The 22,249-nt window shown below is 36.7% G+C and overlaps 1 protein-coding gene across 2 annotated transcripts in view; it reads right to left on the bottom strand.

Annotated features, from left to right (window-relative positions):
* Positions 1 to 583: 583 nt before the first annotated feature.
* The window catches only part of FGD6 (FYVE, RhoGEF and PH domain containing 6), a 75,490-nt gene continuing 53,824 nt past the window's right edge, over positions 584 to 22,249 (bottom strand). The window contains exons 14-21 of one of the 2 annotated variants that reach the window (XM_062585427.1): positions 22,164 to 22,243; positions 16,952 to 17,054; positions 16,288 to 16,434; positions 15,383 to 15,485; positions 13,066 to 13,193; positions 8,925 to 9,053; positions 6,162 to 6,310; positions 584 to 4,008 (exon numbers count right to left, since the gene is read on the bottom strand). In XM_062585427.1, coding sequence (XP_062441411.1) covers positions 3,972 to 4,008; positions 6,162 to 6,310; positions 8,925 to 9,053; positions 13,066 to 13,193; positions 15,383 to 15,485; positions 16,288 to 16,434; positions 16,952 to 17,054; positions 22,164 to 22,243 — 876 coding nt within the window. In that variant the 3' untranslated portion in view covers positions 584 to 3,971. Of the gene's footprint in view, positions 4,009 to 6,161; positions 6,311 to 8,671; positions 8,718 to 8,924; positions 9,054 to 13,065; positions 13,194 to 15,382; positions 15,486 to 16,287; positions 16,435 to 16,951; positions 17,055 to 22,163; positions 22,244 to 22,249 lie in introns of those variants that run through there. The other variant, XM_062585435.1, reaches the window with a different exon arrangement.

The raw sequence follows: 22,249 nt of genomic DNA on the forward strand, positions 1-22,249 counted from the left end.
CTAACTCAGTCTCAGGCATCAGTGTTGTCCAGGTGACCCTACTGAGAAGGGCTGTTTTTCCCCATAGCTCAGGGGCAGTTTCAGGAGTAAACTGGATTGCACTTGTCATCACTTCTGCCCAAAACACAGGCTCCTCACCCTGTTGAGAAAAAGGCTCTGTAGAAAATTGAAACATCATGAACTTGTGAAGACATAGTCTTTCAGTTTTCGAGGGAACAGAAGTGAAGTACTTGACAGCAAGATGCAACTATAGGAAAAAGACAACAAGGCAGGAAGATGAAAATAGTTTTCATGGCAAGGATGCCAGTTTTTGCAAGAAGAGTGTGTATAGTGTCTCGGTTAACACGAGCAAGACAATTCACTTAAAACGTGTTTCAGGTTGCAGTAAACTCAGCAGCAATATGCCACCCCATGCATATAACCTGTTCAAAGTTTTTAATGTTTGTAATGACCAAACCTAATACGGACTTTTAATTAAAACAGACGTGTGATAACAACAACAAATTATGTCATTTGGAAATCAATTAATAAATTAATTGCCTAACACATAAAAGACTTGAAAATATTTCCCAAAAAAGAGAGATTCAATTAATGTGAATTTATTTATACAAAAATGATACATATCCACAAGAATATTTACAACAACTTTTGGCACTTTTCATTTACAAAATAAAGATTCTACTCTTCCATTTAGACAGAACAATTTAGGACTGTTCCAAATAAAAGTCTATTTGGATGGTAAATTCACTCAACAGGAGCTAGGACAAACAAATGCATTGAATATGTCTCTCCAACCAACTCTTTACCTTGTGATGTCATTTAAATAATTTGGTAGTCCACTTTCCATACACAAAAAACCCTAGTAAAGTATGTTCCATATTTGTTCATCCATTCATTTAAGTACTGCAGGGACAATAAGAAGTTTTAAGTCAATGATTTAGGATCCTAAAAACCTTTCATTTATCCAAGATTAAGGATGCTAGAACTACTCTTCAATGCTAATGTTTGTCTCATACTCTACTAACCAACCTTAAATAACTATAGATCTTTATAAGAGGTAGCCAGGTGTTTAAAAACTATTGGTCTTGTTTCATAAATCTGCTGATGTAAGAGTCAAATGTAGAAGTGACTACTTAAATCTTCAATGGTAATGAATAAAAGGGCAGAAGGGAGAAATCGGGTAACAATTTGAAAAGCAGTCATCTGAAAACATTATGAAAATACCTATGTTGGAGGTCCTGGAAATTTTTTTTCATATGATACAAACCACTAGTGCTTGAGAAAGCAAAAAAATATTTATATGTTTATACTACAAAATTTCACCTATTTCATACATAATTAGACTGTAGCATGTCTACTAATGTTTTTAAGGCTCTATTCAAATATATTTGTGTCTCAAGATTTTTGGCTGATCAACTGCTTCTGGAAGAAGTTCTCTGACTTCTATAGAACACTAAAATATTTTCCTATTCTGCACCAAACCATTTAGAGGTAGTTTCATGCCATACATGAAGCAGAATTTGGCACTTCACTGTGTTTTGACTTTTATTGCTCTGTTTCAATTTTGCACTGAAGAAATCAATATCAAACCAGAAATTTAAAACAAAATTAGCTTGCTTCTAGCCATGAACATATTTTTTATTTAGAAGCTCAAGGCTCTCCATCTTTGCTGGTGTGTAGTTCATATAAAAATATTAAGAAGTTCTTCCGTTTGATAACATCAATTGAAAGAACCACATGACATCTATGTTATATTAGTATCAGCTTTACTTTGGACACAGTAAAAGCATGTCAGAAATCACCTGACGAGACATGCTAATAGCTTACTTGGCTTCAGTCAGCAGCTGTTTCTGAAAAATTACATAAAAGCCCTTTAAATATGTAACCAAAAAAGAATATTTATCACATTAAAAAAATGTGTAAATAAAGGCTTTGATCTAATTCTCATTGATTTTCAAACACTATCTGGTCAAATCTCCAGTGTTGAAGTCAGATGCCAGATCAACAGCCTTAAGGCCCTGGTTCAGAAAGGTCCTCAGGACTTCTGAAATGCTTGAAGTCAATAAAATTAGTTAAAGCATTAGGCTTCCAAACTCCCTGATTAACTGAGCAGGTGCTCTGGAAGGCAAGCTTCCTCAGAGCTGTTAATATCTTAAACATGGTCCTGAGGTATTACTTTGAAGGAACAACAATATTTTGGTTTGCATTTTCATTCCAAGTCTTTCTGTGATAACTGCTAACTACTAATTCTATCACCTGTTTTCTGGTGTCATCTACACATTGTGAAGCCGCATCCAGCACCGAGCTGCAGTAGACCGGGCTTTGGTAAGTTCCATAGAGTTCACAATCATTCTAATCAAATATGGTTAAATCCCCCATTTGTCACTACTTATGAATGTCCCTCCTGTCCCATCAAATAATTAACCCCAGATCCTTCAATGTAAACGAATCGCAAATACTCTGTTGAACCAGGACATGAGTCAATATATCAGTAAAAATAGGTGCTCCCTGGTTTTTGTCTATATTAGGACTTCCATCAACACAGGTAATTGGGGATAACTCACAGGAAATCCCTAACCCAAATTCTCTCCCAGTTCTACTTTGTCCAACCACAGAACAACTGTCAACATGGATTTAAACCAGCAATTGCTCTTAATCCTGTTACTGAAATTAACTTGATCCAGATGATCACTGAAAAATGTAACACACAGTAAAATTAACTGGCAGGCTACATATGCATTGCATTTGACTTCCTTTCACGTGTTTTTCATAGTTCTAGTTCCATTTATGCTATTACAGTGTTAACAGTTTTTCAAAATTTAAATAGAATAAATGCACCAGAATTATCAGTAAGTATTTCCTAATGAGGTATACTGACAGTTTTCTAAAGTTAAAAAAAAAAGTGTTTTAAAGTGTCAAAAAGAACAAATCATAGTGTAAACAAAAAGGTATTCAAAGAATGGTATGCATCTTCAGTAAAAAGTTGTGTTTTCTTGCTATGGCAATTCCAGTTTAAACATAATATTTATGCATATCATTTTTAAGATTTTGGGGGAAGCGCATATATTTAATTTTTTTTGAGCAGTACTTTATACAGTGTTTCATACTGTGTACAGAACTCATTAAATATGAAGAATTTTGAGATGTGTAATCTTTCTCTGTATGCAAAAAAATTAATTTTGACTCTAATTTAATTTACTACTGGAACATAAAAGAAAATATATATCCTGCAATTTTTTTTAAAAAGATAATTAATTTAGTCTCTTTGGTTTCTGTAATATTGTAAAAGCTCTAGTGCATTATCTTGGAAATTGCAAAGTCTGCTTTAAAATATTTTTCCCTTTCCTCTTTTTTAACAATTGAGTTGTACTTTGCAAGAGCTTCTGTGATACAGAATTTGTTGTACTGCTTTACTGTACTGGTATACAGGACTTCAGCTGCCATTAGAGGAGAAAAGCAGCATTATTATACAGCTTCTCATAAAGGAGTTTTATATAACTAACAAAAGTCTAAAATCTCTTTCAAAATTCCTATTCTGATCTGTTCTTGCTAAGTTGCAGAGTGAGTATCAGCAATTCAAGATCTATAAAAATCATGAGGAAATACACAACTGCAATAAAGTTTGTGCTTTAAAAAAAGATCTAAAAATATTTTGACCAACCACCTACCATTCTGAAGACAAGGGCATTTTGGAATTCAATGCAGACTTTACAAATAATTATGACCATTAAAGTAAACACTGGAATTTAATAAATAACACATTTTGTATCAACACAGAAATACACACAATTCTTTAAAAAAAATTACCTCGCATTAAAAAAGCAACAATTCCTAATTCTGACAAATATACAATTTTGTGTAGGTTGACATGGCAGGATTCCATTTCTTTGAACAATGTTGCTGTACGGTGTATGTTCTAGCATCGTCTCCAGACATTTTGCTTTAGATTTTCAGACACGGTGCTGACACCACTATAATATGGTGCCTTCTTGAAAAGCTTCTATCCACCTATTAAAAAATTAATAGGTATTAGGAAGCTGCTGGTAAAAGTTCAAATCATACTGCCCACTTGCTGAAGAACCACACACAGAGTAACATCATACATCCACTACCAGTTGCTCTGTTAACTCAAATACCAAAAGTTCGTCCAAGAGTCCAAATATTCAAAGCTTGCTAATGACCTGTTAAATATCAGTACAAGGCCAGATGATAGAAACTATTTTTCTCATTCTTCTTCCCTCCTGAAATTACACACACATAGCTTTTCAAGAAGTTGGGAGTAAAGGGAATAAAGTTCCTACTTTATTATAGGGGTGATAAACATCCTCACATTCAAAGATGCTATAAAAATTGTTTCTCAAGTACTTTGATGCTGCATTGACAACCACAGTAAGAGAAGATTGCTGTTTTCAGAGTGAGGGCTGAACCGTGTGCATTTAAAGTCAAGGGGTCCACATACTGAAGAATAAGCAAACACTGATTTGATGTTGACTGAAAATCTTCCAAGAATTGAATAAGATGACGACTAATATGATTGTGATCATGGAAATTCAAAGCAAATACAAGGTGCATTAGTCACATCCTTCCTTGCCTCAAGTTTGTAGTTTTTTAACTGTGTCAGTCATCTTTGAATTCAAGCTTTTGGCAAGAACATATTAAGCATGTGTATACCCCATGCACATCTTCTGAAAACAGTTCAAACTTCTGTGCCCTACTTTTTAAGGTTTACTCTATTTTCCACTGCCATATATTCATTAAAAATGATTAAAATGCTCAAAGGACTGATTATGCTCAAAGCACTAAATATAACACATTTATTAACACCTTAAGCATTGAACATAGTACTATATTCACAAATTTCAAAGCTCATTAAAAAGTAAGCATCTGTTTACTGCACTTAAACAAATACATCCAATATTTCTTTGGCCCTAAGAGGGAAAAAGAGTGCCTATAGAGGAAGACAAGCCAACAAGGGGTGGTGGTGGTGTGTGCATGCATGTGTGCATGGGGTAGAGGTAGATAGTTTTTTTTCCTTTTAATGCTATCAAAGCAGCATTTATTCTGTAAGTTCAGCATAAATATCCCTAGGATATTAAATACTTGAGAAACATTGCAATTTAAGGTACATAATTTTATTCATAGCCTAGGTAAAACAGACTACATTGAATTACAAGTTTTCCTATGGGTTACAAAAGCCATTGACTGAATAGGAAAACAAATCTATTGAAAGCCTTGGACTGGGTTAATTTTATTTCATATAGTACAAATGAGGGCACACTGAAACATGAAAATACTGCCTTAAGTAACAATAAAATGTTCGTGCGCATCTGGAGACAAAAAAAGACAAATAAAAGCTTCCAGGTTTTGAAAGCATTATTAAGGTACTTTGTTTTTTTGAATGTTGGTATTTGCACAAACTATAGCTACAAACTTTTTAATGACAAACTTTTTAATGTTTAAGTATTAATAACGGACTATTTAGCCCATTAAATCTATTTTTTAAATGTAAAATTCATTTGGAAAAATTGCAGTGAAATCAGTCAGATAACCTAGGTACATAGGCAAGATATGTAAATGCATTGCTTGCGTGCTCACTTCTAATTTATTCCATGACTTAACAGGAAATATTTTCACCTAATTAATGATGAAGTTTCTAGATTATTTTGTATATAAACAGATAAATGGTTTTACAAATTCAAACAAACCTGAAGGAGTTATATAGCTTGAAATGGTAAAACAAAACAGACTGGTTAACTCTTAAAACATGCTTTTTGGTTTTCGGCAAAACTAACATTCAATTTTCATTTGAACAGATCAAGGATAGAGACAAAAGAATGGTTTATCAATTAAACAGATTTAATATTTTATCTTACACTTTTCCATTCTCTTATATTTATTCTTCTGCAGAGGAAAATCTGCTTCTTCATTTAAAGCAAAAATGAGAAGGTTTTGCCTGATTTTGCTTGGTTTTGACCTCTGTCTCAGAAGTCCTAATGAAACCAGTATCCTCTGTTTAAACAGTTTTATTTTTAAAAAATATTTATTGACATATTATGCATTTTTCATACATACACTTAGTCCATGAATATTAACATTCATGACTTCTGAAACATTTTCCCTAGAAAAAAAAGTAACAGGAATGAATTCAAATAGTTTCTTACTTTTGAGCTGAATGAGGATCATCTGCTTTGAATATGTAAAATAAAGTGTTTTTGTGCAGTAAATGGAACACTCTGGACTCTGAGTTTTCGTCTTTTACTTCACTGACTGTGAATCCCAGTAAAGGCTGGCTCTCTAACGCTGCCACATCCTATTTCAGAAAAAAAACAAAAAACAACACAAGACAGAAATAGAGCTCATAAGATATACTGAGCAATTCTTTTAGACTATATTCATGCACCATACCATTGCAACAGATCAAACAAGTTATTACAAACAGTCATGCACAAAATGCTTTTATAGCCTCCATGCATGAATCGGTGAATAGGAAATAACAAAACCTTATAGACTTCAGCTGTCCCTCATCCTCTGCTGATAACAGAAGTCTTCTCCCTCACCACCTAGTCTCCTCATTCTGCCCAATAAGAATTTATTGTGTATCAAAAGACCTGCCACCACATGGCTTCAGACCAAAGGTCCATCTAGCCCAGTACCATCTCCAGCAATCTTGGTAAGTTTTCATGTCTGAAAAATGCTGCAATGGAGAGACTAAATGACATTATAAGGTGTTCTCTGATAATATTCAGGGCATCACAAAACCCAGTGTTTGTAAGCTGGCTCACTGTGGCACGTAAAAAGTCTTTCTGGGCTTATCAGTGAAGAGAGCTGTGAAGTGGTGAAAGTATTCCTGGAGAAACTGATCCAGGATGCTATTGCCTCCACTGAGTACGCTAACAGAAATAGCTATAGATGTAGACTATGTTTTCAGTCACTACAGTTGTACTCCAAATTGTTTCGATGCCTAAACTTACTTTGCTTTTTGTTGCTGAAAATTAACAAGGTGAAAAAAAAAAGTGAGTATTGAGAAGTCGTTGGCTAGGAAAGAGCAACAACACAGCAAACATGTATGATGCTTCCCCTCCCTATACACGTCTGGGTTTTCTTCATTTAATTTCAAAACCTGGCCTTTTCCTTCTGCATTCATCCCAATTACTCCCCTTTATGATATTCTTATCTTTTAGTTTATAAAGATACTGTACAGCATTTTTGGAAAAAAGTATTTTCATCCTGGGCAAATTCCATAATACTGTTGTGCAACTAGACCAGATTGTGCAATGCTTATGGATAGAGAATACAAAGACCGTACGTAAATGCTGACACATCAGGTGAAGACTTGGACAATGGCTTCTAGATCAAAACAAAAGTCTCCTACGAATGCAGGATTTCTTGATTTTGGAAGACAGACAAATCAAGTAGAGCAATCTGATTTAGTATTTTAGGTCTTCATGCCACTAATCAGAGTAGAAGCTTTGTCATTTTGAAATACAGCCAATAAGCTTCTGAATCAAAGGCAACAATCTTAAGTGGGGGTTCACTAATAAGGCAACTAATATAAAAGGCTTATGTGGGGGTTTCTGGCTAAAGCTGCATTGGACTAGTCATTACAACCTTTCCTTGAAAGTCTCCAAGCAATCTGGTGCAACAGCTCCTCAAGACAAAAACTAAGGACCTATTTCTTAGTGTAAAGAAAACAGGAAAAAAATAATTTTGTGATCATAAGCTGCGAACTGCAGCTACTCTGGGAGGCTTCTATCTCAGAGGAAGCCAAGCAAAAGAAAATTGAAGGTGACTGCCAGAGACTAACATGCTTTTCTTCATGGTTGCCAAAATCTCCCTCACAACTGACAGGAGAGAGATAGTGCTCTAAAATATTTTTCAAATCTCTGCAAAGATTTTTATTTTTTTTTTTTTTTTGTGCACATAATTATCAAAGATCTTTTTAGAACTACTTGATTATTTGCTATTGCCCATTCTGTAGTTGCAGTAACATTACAGGTTCTGGACATAATTCAGAAGTGCTAAATTAACAAAGTTTACATTAGAACACTGCAACCTAGCAATAAAACTGAGCACAATTCCCCATAAAACAAGGAAATAGCTAAGGGTGGAAACTGGGATGAAGTGGTGGTAAAGAAGGGCTATTCTTTACATGCTCAGGATGGTTGAGCCTTACCATTTCTAAAGAAAATGAGGGATAGCACTCTCCTAAACAGATGCTTTGCGTATTTTGCTTTTGAAAGCTATAAGCAAGCTATAATATGTAATACAAAAGAATCTAAAATTCAAACTTTAACTCTAGAATACATCCATATATGTTGCAAAATGTTATAGATATGAGAAAAATACAATATCCTTAGTATGTGCAGATCTTTATATACTGGTTAGAGAATACTCCATACCACAATAGGACTAAATATTCTAAATAAAAAAGCCATTAGACAAGATGCATTTCTTATTTTCTACTGCAGCAGTGTTTATTAAATGTTAATTCTAGGCTGAAAGAGACAGTTTGAAGAGAAGTTGAGAGATTTAGTTTGCTCATTTTCCAAGCATACAAAATACCTCATGGAACTGCAAAACGAGATACTTCAAGATGCTGCTGGTTTTGTCACTATTGCAATATGATGCATCTAAACAGACTCCCCGTGTATTCGACTGACTCAGAACATACCTACAACTGTGCAATGGTGTGCAGTGCAGAGGTACTCAAGCTAGGTCTGGAATCAGAAACAGCATAGCTATATCAGCATATTACTGTACCAAGCTCACTGGGCCTTCTCAAAGTATCATATTGCAATCAGATCAATTGCTGTAAGGTGATCTAGTTTTATAGCTTGTTTCTAGATCATAAAAATGAACAATCTTGTTATAAATAAAATATTATCATTGGATGTTTATTTGATTTCTAGTATGTTGTCTCTTACCTCACTAGCAGCATACGTGTAAAGCACCTTATTTTTTATAACAAACCATAGGTGTTTCCATGGTTTCTTACTGCCCTTAGATCTGTGTAAGTATCCGCTCATTGTAGAGTCTTCGGTATTTGCTGAAACCTGAAATGAAACAACACCAGAAGCATGTGCACATCCATCTGCATTTTGCAGAACAACTGTTTAATTTTCACAGACTGTACACAGATTATTCTGAAGGACAAGATACAATGAAAATTAGTGCAACATAACAAGCCAACTCAAATAAATTAGAGTCCTAATTACATTCCTTGCATTCAAGACATCAGATCAAAAGTCACTGTTACAGTTGTTCAAATGCAGGTCATGTTCTGGTAGTACAGGAGAATAACAGCAACATGTAGCCCTCCGTAGGTGACAGCAGTTACTTTGGAAAGGGAGTATTCCATCCTGAACTGCAAAGCAACCTGAGGGCGGCTGCAGGTGCGACAGAGACCAGCCAAACACCTTCAGAAAACGAAAGCTAAAGAAGAATCCTTATCCTTCTGATTCGACTATTGCTGTCACAATTGCTGGTTGCAAGCAGTGTCAAGCCCGTAGACATGACCGAGTCAAACTTTCCTTCACTCAGAACCGCAGCCAGTCGACAGCCTCTGGTATCAACAAGTAACTGCTGTAGCCAACTGAAGACTCACTGACGTGACATAAAGAAAACCATTTAGGTAATCTTTTCTTCTGCCTACCAGCTTTCAAATGAAATGATTTACGGAACAATTCTTACCACGTGGTGTCAGTCTGATTTATTTTGTTTTCTCTCATTAGTAGAGGGATATCTTCACCTCTTTCACTTTTCTTAAAATTTCAACATGTGGCTGGTGGTGAGAACTGTGTGTCAGCTAGACGAATGCAACTTGCATGAGAGTCAATGTAAGGTTAAATAGCCTTTAATTAAAAATATCTTTCATTGTGCACGCTGGAAGTTGTATACTTCATTCACTGAGTGTATTTTTTACTGAAATATTTGTCTGCTATTTAAGACATAACATGCAGTGTCATACTGATTTATCCAGCAACAGCTCAGGTTGCCCTGTTTCAGGTAATTGCCTCTTCTTGCAGTTACAGGTGAGGAAACAGCTATCTTAATGGCTTTAAGAAGAACTATAATCTAAACACTGATCTTTACCTTCAATATAACTGAATCCTTACTATTTGCTGGAAATATATCATTTGGCATGGAGATTCCTAATGTCCTATTACTTTGGGGACTTATAACTAAACAAGACTGCCTTTTAAAATTAGATAATGTCATAGAGAACTAAGAAATTTATTCTATACTTTGATATTAAGTATTTTTTTCATTTGATCTGATTTTATGCGTTGTACTTTATGATACCAGAATGTGGATTAAGAAAACAAACAAAGAACCTCTATGCCAGAGTACGCCACCAGCTAGGCCTCAGTCATTACAAGCCGAGGTTAACATTAGGAGAGTAGAAGGAATCACAGGATTTCTGAGCAGAGGCCCCTTTCCCCTGTGTGTGTGTGTGTGTGTGTGTGTGTGTGAAAGCCGTCACAGGGCTATCGTTACAGGTGTGACTAGCGCTCAGGCACAAACACACATGTAGCGTCCCCCTGGTCAGCCCTGCTGATGCCTGGCAAAGACTCTGCAAGTGGAACTGCATCAATTTATACCACCATAGAGATTCGTCCACTGTGTTTTTCAACATTCTTATCAAACTCTAATTTCCTATCAAATTGCAACAATTCTAACTTGCCAGATGTACTTAGATAATTGCAAGCAGTTTCCAATACCAATAATGTAGATCTCAACATTCTGCGACATCTTTACAGGAGAAAGTTTAAAAATGACTTTCAAAGCAGAAACATAGTTGCATCTTGAACAATTCCTTTCAAATAAGAAAAGTTTTAAAGATAAAAATATTCAAGTAGTACTTTTTCTTCAAGCAACATGTCCATACTGTAATACAAAAACACATTCTGATGCTAGGAAGTCATACTGCTTTTAGCCTTGAGATTAATTTGTCAATTGATGCCAGCAGCTGAAATTATAATTACATTTAATCCAAATTATTTTTCTAATAATCATGGTTTTCACTAGAATTATCCACCAAAGTATCTAGAGAACTTATAAAATTGCTAATGCCTGACAGAAAGTTTCAGCAACATATTTCCCAGAACATAAAAACGGCCATAATAAAACTTAGCAGGTGTTAAGGAAGACTAATTGCCTGAGCTGCATCTTACCTAGAGTATTGATACAGCACTGCCAAAGCTGACACACTGAAAGTTGTGTTAAGAATCTCTCACAGGTTGCATACAAAGAAATATAGCAGAACCTCAGAGAAGTCTAATGTATCATATACCAGAAAAATGCATAGACATTTTAAATGATTATAAAATAGATAAATTGCAGTATATGTTACAGCAGGTAAGCTTCTTTCTGTTCTTGCAATAGCAGCTTTATTCATAAGGATAATGTCTATTATGTATTTTCATTGCCTTTTCAAGAATAGGGAAAAATCCAGCTTGGTCATGACTTTTTTTTATCTTGATAGGTATCACAATATTAAAAACATGAGTAGACACCAACATCTAATGACAATGCAAAGGAAATGCAAGAGCTGTACCACAATCGTGGGCCACTATTCAAAAACTCTACTATCTTTTCCTTGTTTTTAAAAGGGGGCTCTCTTGCCAGATACATTTCAATTGATCTAATATTAGTAGCTTTCAGGTAATTATCTGTTCTCCCTCACTGAGTAGAAGTCTAGCATTATGGAGATGTCTGATCTTTAGAAGACAGAATAATTACATGTTGGGTATCTCTCAAATAGGGTTACGGTACAGAACGTGAAGCACTACAGTAAACTAGAGGCCCTGATCTTAGGCACCAATGAACATATTTTATATTTGTGTTTCTTAAAGCTCTGTTGGAAAACAGAATGTTAATAATACTCCCAAAGCAAGCTGTCTTAGGAAGTTAACAGCTTGGTAAGAAAACTGACTCGGATTTCCACTTGTCCAGCAAGTTAATAGCTGAGAATCTACCAAGCCTCTTTCAGCTTTGCTAACATACCACATTATCTAGGTGGGGATCAACTATCCAAAACATCTTGAAAAGGACAACTTTGAAAGCTAAATCCCCTCTACTGGGGTCTGAAAGTTGGTTTCCACATGTAGGGCTTTCTGCTGCTACCTACAGGGATTTCTTTTTCTCTTTCTTTTTTTTTTTTAAAAAAAGAAATCAGCTCTGCTTTTGTGTTGATGTTACTGTGTGAAGAACTTACATAGTGTCTGTAGTCATTACTGAAATGAAGTTTTGTTCTGGCACTTTCCACCAGAGTTCAAATGGCTAAGAAATCACAAAGTCAATATCAGTAACTAAATTAAAAGGTTTATTTAACTGCGTAAAATTTTAACAGCTGTAGCATAACTAAACCATCAACCATGTAGCTCGTAAACAGTTAGTACATCACTTCTATCATAACTTGTGCGTTTTTTTCCCTTTAAAATAAACATTGAGAGTCAAAGACTCAAATTCTAACCTGATCTCAAGTTATTGTTGCTGATTAACCCAGATGCATGAGTCATAAATGGCTGGAGAAAAATTTTGTCTGCCTCTATCTGCTCTGAAAGACAGGTTGCTGGAGCCACTGAGAGTTGGGACTTAAACTGGATAGAGGAGGACAAGAGAGGACTGAAACACCTAGGACCATATACATCTGGAGGACCCACATTAGAAGAATTCCTTCCTCCCATTCCCAAGCCCTCCAGTGTAGGTGGGCAGAGTTTAGCTCTATCTTTTCTCATCAAAAGCTAACTGCTGAGCTGGTATGGGAGTCTGATTTACTACTGATGCAGAAGTAAATGACAGTTCCTTGAAACATGGGAAACAAGAAATTATTATTCCAGGCTACATCTTTGAATCACAGACTCAAAGAAGTTTATGCAATTTATGTACTACTTCATAGGTCAGGATCCTGCCTAGGTAAAACTGAGGCCCAAATCAATATTGCAAATGAATTTTAACTCTTCATTGTAGAAAACACAGCTAAAATATCAATTAACTTTTCCATCATCAACACTGATGATGTAATACCAACAAAGCATTATTTTTGACTAATAAAGCACTTACTTCTTTGAGAGCTGCAGGAATTTTCTTCTGTTTTCTTCCAGATGGAATACTATGTAACACTGTAGACAAGGCACTGGATGGAGATTTATGGTTGACTGGAGATCCACTCTTGGGAGTGCACTGGTTATCTAAAATGCATAGGATGAATATATTGCTTTCACGTCACAGACGACTAAACACAGGAAATGATCCTTGAACATTTTTCTCAAAAGCAGATTATATTTTTATTCAGCCTGCAGTGTTTCAAACGTAAGCTGTTCATCTCTTGCCAATCTGCCTGTAACAATGTAATTCCTAACTACATTAAATTTAGTGTTGAATTAACTTCTCAGTATTATCACTAACAGAATGAGTCAGAACCCTCCAACTCATGATAAAGCCATAAAAAACACAAGATGTTTAAAACTAAACAGATTGGTCTTGCTTGGTTTCAAAGCCTATTTTCTTGCTGTTGAACTGTTTTTACCATCATATTCATGATAAAAAAAAATCAAGTGTTAAAAACAATTTAAATTTTTAAAGCTATCCATTTCAATTCAGTCTCTGCTTCAACTCAATTCCCCAACTCTGTCCTTCAGTTCATTACCCTTTTCTTTGCTTTTCTCAGTACAGCTGCAGTAGGGCTCCTCTTTCAGCATCATGCCATGACACACCTCCAATTCATTCCTATCTCCAGGGCATGCCCTGTCTTTCTGCATTGCCCTAGGCAGGTCCTGTATCTCCCTCAGAAGACTTCTGCAATACTACAGCCCCCTTTTCTAGCAACACCCACCACTACTTTCTAGTCCAGACTGGAAGGAGGAGAGCTGTTCTAAGCTTCATTAATTCTCTCTCTCTCTCTTTTTTTTTTTTTTTTTTTTTTTTTTTTTTTTTTTTTAGTTGTGCTTGAAGGTGCTGTTAATAATGAGGAAAGCAGGAGAATCACTGGATTCCCAGCTGTACTGCACCTGCTCTGCGGCTCTTCGTATAGCTCTGAGTGCTAAAAAGGACCTGCAATTGCCTGCAGCACAGCAGCCTCTAGTGTCCAAGGGAGACCTGCAGGTGGCCCAGGCAATCCCCCCCTTTCCCATCTTCATAGGCTCCCACCACCCCAAGGGCTATTGATGCTGTCTTCTGCATCCAGCTAATAAGGTGCCACTCCTAGCATGCTGGAGGCCATGGCCTGATTATTTCATCAAGGCATCAGAGGTTTCCTCCAGGACCCTAGACAGCTTGTATCAAACTGGAGCCCCTTCCCCCAGAGGGAAGGGCCCACACGTTTTCAGCCCTTGCTTATGAATGTGTGCTTTACGCTAGAGTTTTTGGACACAATTCAGAGCAAGTCTTGTGAAGCGGGACTGAGTCTCACCTTCCTGGGTGGAGTACCCCTATTGATTTTATATTTATTCCTACATAATGACCTGAAGCTTATTCCAAAGACATGGAATTGTATCCTCTCAGCTTGAGAAGCAAACTGACCCTGGACCTCCTCTCTGAGGAAGTGTTATCATCACAAGGCTATCCAAACTTTGCTTGCTGGCAGGCATTAATAGTACCACATTACCAGAAAATGTTTCACTGAAAATGCCTCTAGCTATGGTGCTTTATATGGAAATCCCTGTTGTTAGTGTTCAGTAAACATGCTTTGGGGACAACATTTAGATCATGCCCTCAGAACTGAGGTGCAGATATGCCTACTTTTCAAGTCCTAGATAAGCTGAAGCTTGAGAAAGACATTAAGAGATTCAGCTTCATTAAGATGAAGGCCTATGTCTTTAGCACTGCCCCAGAACTCTAGCTATCAGAGGAGCTTTGCTGGGAAAATTTAAGTGAATGGGCATATAAACATGTTATAAAAGGACAAAATTACATGTGAACACACTGTGATGTCACTGGTAAGTTACAAGGAATTTAATGCCTACTTGTACCCTATGGTAAATGAAAAGTAATTTAACACAGGTTAACCAAAGAAGAAAGCAAGCAAAAGCTTCGTGTCATTTACCACAGGGTACATGCATGCATGTGGACTGTAACCAAGGAAGGGCCAGTGAATGGCAAATTCACTTCATAGCTTGCTCCACAGTAAGCTGTTTGGGCTCTTATAACTTCAGATACTATAGGTTCTCAGGCAATTAAACAGAATTAGACACTTGAACACGTAATTCACAAAAAAAGGTATAGGTATCACTTTATGTTCCCAGATCTCTGCATCTTAATTCCTTGATAGCACTTCTCTATTTCAAAGGGGTGTTGCAAAAAAAACACAGTAAAGATGAAGCACACACTTTGGGAATAAGGGCTACAGAAATGAGAGACTAGTTGGGCAGATTTTCTTTACCTTGTTTCTGTAGTTCTCTGAAGCAATGATCGCACACTCTTGCTGGTTGGTTTTTCATGTAGTCTAAGCCGTGTTTATTTGATGAACAAGCTTGACAGACAATCTGTACACAAATAAAAGCATTATTGTGCATGATATGTATCTGTAAATCACCAAATACCTCAAAGATGTACACTTCAGTACCGTTAGGGCCATAACTGAACTTCAAATAGACTTTTATTTTATACTGAAAAACATCTTGGCTTTTCCTTATGCATTTGACATTCTGCTCTTTTTCCATGAGTGATCTCAGCTGACCAACAATTTTGTAAATGATAAAAATTTAAATAGAAAAATAACTGAATTACACATCTCAATAAGCCAATGTTAACAATTCATGAAAAGTAGAGTGAGTCTGTGTTACTGAAAACTATTGAATTGAGAAGGTTTTTATGAAATAGCTCTAAGTCATTATTCTCTTGACATTTCTCTGCAATGCAGATGTCTCAATACAGTGAATTCTGTATTCTGAGAAAAATAAAGACTTATTATCTAATTGTATATTTCCTAACAGTTAAATATTGAATAAGTTTGGTCCTAATGTAAAACCAGAATCATTTATGAAAATTAGTGAGGAAGGTATTTTGAATACTTCAGCTAACATCCTTGGTTTGTGTTATACAGTTGAAGGAGTAGGAGACAACCATAAATAGTATTTCAAAACACAAAATATGGAATAGGTTAGAAGTTGAACATTGGTCTGTCATATACGTTTTACTCTAAATAACTGCTGTTTTTAACCCACACTTCTGTGTCATACTACAGTGTCCCCTTAAAACAGTTATTGTGCAGTCAGGCTCTATCTGTATTTGTCACACAAGAAAACTGAAAGACTAACGGAAAAAGATGATTACAAATTAGCCTACCTTTCCACATGCCCTGCAGTGATGCCTTCTCCATGTCAGTGTGAATTCACTAGTACAGACCATACACATAGTGGCTCTAGTATCAGGAATCCAGATAGGAGCCTTTGATCCTAGCGGGCTATCTTCTTCCTGTTTCTCTGGATCTGCCTAAGAAAACACCGGTAGAATACCATAAATTGAGTAATAAAAAATACGTTAATATTTACCAGTGATTATAGATTAACTCTAACAATGCTGGAAAGCCTTCTCTAATATATAGTCATCATCTTAAATAACACTTATCTGCTGTTTTACCAGTAGCCATTATAATACAAGCCTAAAGACAAAGCTGCATGTAATTGGCTCATAAAGGCTTTGTGACTACCAAGCTTTACCAGCTTATCTCTATTAGTAGCCACTACAGATTAAAATCTCCTCATTTCATCTTTCTCTTCTCAAGATTAATGAGAGAATTGAGAAGGCTGGTTTGGGTTTTTTAGAAGTAAAAAGTTTAAATTTCTGAAATAAATAATTCTATGAAATATTATTCTGCTCTATCATCATCTAGTCTCATAATTTACTATTCCGTTTTATTATTCATCATAAAATGCCTTTTGTTTCTCTAAACATCTCCTAAGAATCTTTACATTTAAAGGGAAATAAAATAACATATGGTGTGGTATACCTCTTCAAGACTTCTACTAGGATTAAATGTGATTCTCTTTTTTGTATATTCTTCAATTGACCTGGAAATGGCTTCTAACCACTCATCTCTTTCTGTAGCAGAACTGTTGGAGTTAAAAAAAAAAAAAAAAAAAAAAAAAAAAAAAAAAAGCGAGTGTTAATTAGGATGCCATTATCTTTATTACATGTGGATTTTAACACTCTCATGCAATTTAAATTTTACAGACTGTCTCCTGTTCCTACTCAAGCTGATTTTGCAGCATTGCTTTTTCTTAACTGTCTGCATGATGTCAGTGCTTGTGTTGACAAATAGAAAAGAACTGTCTGTTGTTTTAGCGCAGATTCCCTCCCTCCTTTCCACCTTCCAAAATACCCTGTGATTGTTCCAAGGCTTGTATGTAATTACTTCCTCCTCCTCCTCAGCGGACCCTTGAGTAGCTTGAGTAACACTGTCACTGGTGTAAATGATGCTCCTAGAACAGTCATCGGCCCTCTCTGTTAACAGGGGCTCTGAAACTTCCCTAAACTTTTCTCCCCTTCCTTCTGTCTCAAGGTGCAGTTTGTTATACCCAATCCTGTGAAACTCTTCCAAAAATAAAAATAAAAATAAAGGGGGGGGGGGCCTGCTCTCTTCCCCAGTCTTGTGCTCCTGACTTTTCCCTCCTACCAAGTCACATAATTAGGCAGCTTCAGAATAAATTGGTTATTGCAATTTTTCCACTGGATCAGCTAACCCAAAGAAAAGGACAGTTTTCCATCAGATCAACTTACTTTATCTCTTCACCCAGCAACTAATGGATCATTAAGTGTGATGGAAGGAAAGCATTAGGATCATGTGGTGTGGCATGGGAAGCAAGGAGAACAAGGACTGCTTTGTACAGCAGGAGCTTGCAGCTATACTGGATTAAGTGCAATGTTGAAGTGTTTCCTGAGGCCATGGGCAGACTCTCACTTTTATATTATATATTTCTGTGCTGCTGTGGTATAGACAGCCTATGAAACCTCCCTTTCAACCACTAGGTCTTATCACCTGCCAGAACAGACACTTACATGGCCACGCAGAGGGCTGTATACGTAGCAAACTGGCCTGGAAAACAAATTCAGGTTAAAACTAACCCTGCAAGAAGTCAACCAGGCAGTCCTCTATATATCAATTTCCTGACTGGGTTCATCATGCAGGTGAATTATTGCTTGCACCAGCACAAAGGATGGACCTGGATGCTACAGAAGAGGAGGTGGATTGCTTGTTTAAGATGCAATACCAGCTTATAAAGGGGGTCTGAAATTTCAGCCAGAAGTTGCAGCCAAGAGCATTTTTTCCCCTATGTAAATAGTGTCAAATAAATTGTTTTTTAAAAGCAAAAAATAAAGCATGAGAACTATATAAAGAGAAAAATTAGGAAAGCAATGATTTACACAAATGTGGGACACAACACTTAAGGCGCACAACAACAATTATTTTTGATGGCTATTGTTTTATGCTAGACTAATTTGGAAGCTTTGATGATTTTTGAGCCTTTAAGAAAAGCATTTTGAGCAGGAAATGTGAACTGAATGAAACTGGATACTATGTAGAATCAGAGAGGACAAATCTGGTAAGGTAAACAAAGGGGAAACCTAGGAGGCAAAAGGAGAAAAAAGATCTCCTGCACACAGGGCGAGAATCAGGACAAAAGAATAGGAAACAAGATAGAAACAAGGGTAAAGCAGCAGTGCATTATTGTCTGTCCCAATATCTCACTCTCCGAGTGGAACATTTTGTTCAGTTTATTTACCTTTGCCTCCTTATCTGGTAAAAACAATCTGCTTTAGCTACATAACATTCATAGCCCCAGATTTGGCTTTTTCAATATCCAGTCACATTTAATTAGGTTCCCAAAACTATTTAAAGGTTGGTGCAGTCTTGGAGATTCAGCATCCGTGGATCGTGCTGATTACAGGGGGATTGCTCACACAATGAGCTGCATGGCTAAGGCCCTAATATTTTCCTGCAAAGCTCACTGTTGGCAGTTCTGCTAATATAAGCTGTTAGTGCTGTTACCAACCCTTCACAAGTTAAGAGCGGAGGCTGTTCCATTAGCAGCTGAATTGAAAGAATGGCTTGCTGCAGCAAAAAAGGCAGTGCTGCTTCTGCTGTCCTGCCCAGCCCTGCCCGCACAGCCCTGCCACAGGCCCAGCGTTTGCTGCATCCTTCCAAAAGCTGTTTTACTTTATTAAAATTGTAGGCTTTTTTTTTTTTTTTTTTTTTTTGAGGTTTTAGCTAATGGTGCAGCAGAAGACTTAAGCGGGCTGAACAGAGTCGCAGCAGTCGCTGCTCCCGGCGAGCGTGTGCGCTGGGAGCACGGGGCGCAGCTGTTCGCTGGCGCTGAGCAGTCAGTCGGGCTCCCCCAGGCATGCCGAGCTGCACCCGGGGTTGCCAGGACCAGAGCCGCAGGGCACCTCTCACAGCTGAGCTCCTCTTGACGAGCTACCCTCATGTCAGGGGAGGCAACGCAGCTACGCTTGCCAGGATAGCTCGTAATTACCATCACTGGGAGAGACGGGGCCAGCTGGCCTCAGACCGCGCCAGGCGTCTGGATCATTTGCAGGACCGAAGCTTTACTTCTGTATGGCGCTTGATCATGCAGATGCACTTACTTGTCTCTCTGCCTCAGAGATCTCTAATATGATATTGCTTTGTACCACAGAAAACACATTATGCATTCCTACAGATAGCTCAATAAAACTGAAGCCTAAGCGCAGCCTAGATAAAACACAATACTAACATAGTCATTAGCAGTAAACCTGAAATGAGAAGATTTCTGCCTAGGTATTAATCTATACTTCTGTTATTATCTGAGTTACATTTTACTGCTTTTAATTTTTTGCCAGCTTGATCTCCTCTCTTCCCCAAACCCTGTCCCCAGAATAATTTCAGAATCTCCTTGGTATACATTCAATATAATGCTTATTGATGATAATTTGAAAAAACAAACAAACAAAACAAAAGTGAAGTTTGTCCCTGATCTATGGGATTAATTTGAACAGTTTTGTAATTTTTGCCAAATAGAAGCCAAGAAGCCATTAGCACGTGATATCATCACAAAGAAGATGCAAAAGGAAGATGCATTTACAAGATATCATCTTCATATCCATGCCAATAAGAACTGCATCATTCACTAAAAAAAAATATGCAAGTATCTATTTCCAGTAGTTTCTTACTTGTTTCCCCCTCTTATACCACATCAAATCCAGGCCTTGCTTACAAATGGATAACAACAGTCCTTAACTGCACCTGCAGCCCCCCACCACCTCCTTCAACTCAAGCAAATGCAGTCTGTTACCTGTTACTGTTCGGTAAATAAGAGCTGCTGCACACACATAGCCCCTGGTAAGTATAAAAATACTAATAATAGAGATGAATATTCTCTAAAGATGCAGGATCAACAACACTAAAAAAAGAGCAGGTCAGAGAAGTTTTAGGTGGTAATATGCGGCTCATCTTCTAGCTGTTAAGCTTCTAGTAATGCTAAACTCAACACAGAAGCATGTCAGAAGCAGCAGCCAACATGGTGAGAATTTTCTGCGTTTTCCCCATTGGACATATTTCACAGAAGTTGCTTTTAATCAACCATTTAATCAACTCTTCAAAAGGAGACATCTATCACATTTTGTAGAATATAAGCACGTTGTATTTTGAGATGCTAATCTTTTCACAGGTTCCAGTGAATCTTTTTATTTCATTTTTTTTTAATGTCTGAAGTAAAAATGAAGTATTTTAAATCATGGAGAGAGATGAATCTGGATTTCCTACTGCAAACCCATAAACGCCTTTATGTATCTATGCAATATGCAATCACTCACCAAGGCACGTAAGTACTATGGACCCAGTCATATGATAGTGGTGCAGAATTACACCTTAAACTGTCAAACGCATCTTTTTCCCAAAGTGCAGAAGAGCCATAAGAAACATTTACATAAATCTATCAAAAAATACATGCAATACTCCTTTCCAACCTGTTGTTATAAATAACTACTACTTAGACACAATTATGCTACTTCCTTTGGCTACTTTGACAAGGTTAACCTTGGTCTCCCTCTCAGCTACAGATATAGCTATCTTCATGCAGACATCCTAATGTCAGTATTTACAAGGTCACAGAAAAAGCAGCAGTCTGCCCTTGCTAGGCTTTGTTAAGTAAAAGAGAAAACATGTCTTTGTTCATTGAGATTAGCCCTGTTACAAATGACAGAACGTATAAAACTCCAAGTCAGACATCACAAAAACAACAATCCACAATAGAGGCACAATAAAGGTAAAGGCAGCTCAGTAGAGCTGCTCCAGTTAGTGGCCATGTATCCTTCTGCTGCTACCCAGAGAATTTAATTTTCTGATAAAGACAAGCACTGTTCCTGTAATTTAATGTCATTTCAATAGTTTCAGGTTCAATTCAGCACTTCACCGAGGTCTATTTCCTATTCAATCACGCTATTATCTTAGTTAGATACTCAGAATGACTTCTTATGCTTCATATCCCCTCTTATTAGTGCACTGACAGGGTGTATCAGTAACTTTGGAAGAAGAAAAGAAAAAAGTCACTGGAAAGCAAAGCCTAAAAATCACTGAAGTGAAACTTAATCTTAATTCTTGTGCTTCTCAAGAAAAGCCAGCAAAAGATATTTCAATTTACTCAATGTTTCTGAATGTGTAGGTGAGCTGAAAACGAAGAACAAGTAAGACTTTTGTTCCATCTGATAAATATTTAACCATTCTGAGGACAGCTGAATATCTACCATCTGCAGCTATTGCTCAGATTGCTCAAATATCAGCCACTTTTACTACAGATTTTGAGCTTATATCCATCACCCACAATGCAAAATCTTCCTTATTTGTCAAGGTGAACTGTATTAGACTACAAAAATCATGTAACTATGAAACTGATTGCATATGGTTAGCCTTCATTTCTGCTAGACCATTAAAAAAAAAAAAAAAAAGCTTTACCTTTTCAAAATCAGATTTTAAATATAAGCAAAAGCAATTTAGAACAAAGCCTACCTTATTTCCAGAAATTCAGTTGTCAGTTCTCTATTCTCCTATAGTTACTTAGCACACGAGTAACTTTTGGTTATGTAAGTCCAAAATAAGCCATACAATGATAATCGGCCTATATGGACAATAACAGCCTATTTGAAACCACATGCTTTTTAAATAATTATGCACTTATAAGACTTACCTTGCTGAAAGAATGAAAGATCTCTCTACACTTTCTATGTTCAGTTCATTCTGATACGCTTCCTGGGTTGGCTTTTTAACCTATAG

This window comes from Rhea pennata, chromosome 1 (genome assembly GCF_028389875.1).
Source record: "Rhea pennata isolate bPtePen1 chromosome 1, bPtePen1.pri, whole genome shotgun sequence".
NCBI lineage: Eukaryota > Metazoa > Chordata > Aves > Rheiformes > Rheidae > Rhea > Rhea pennata.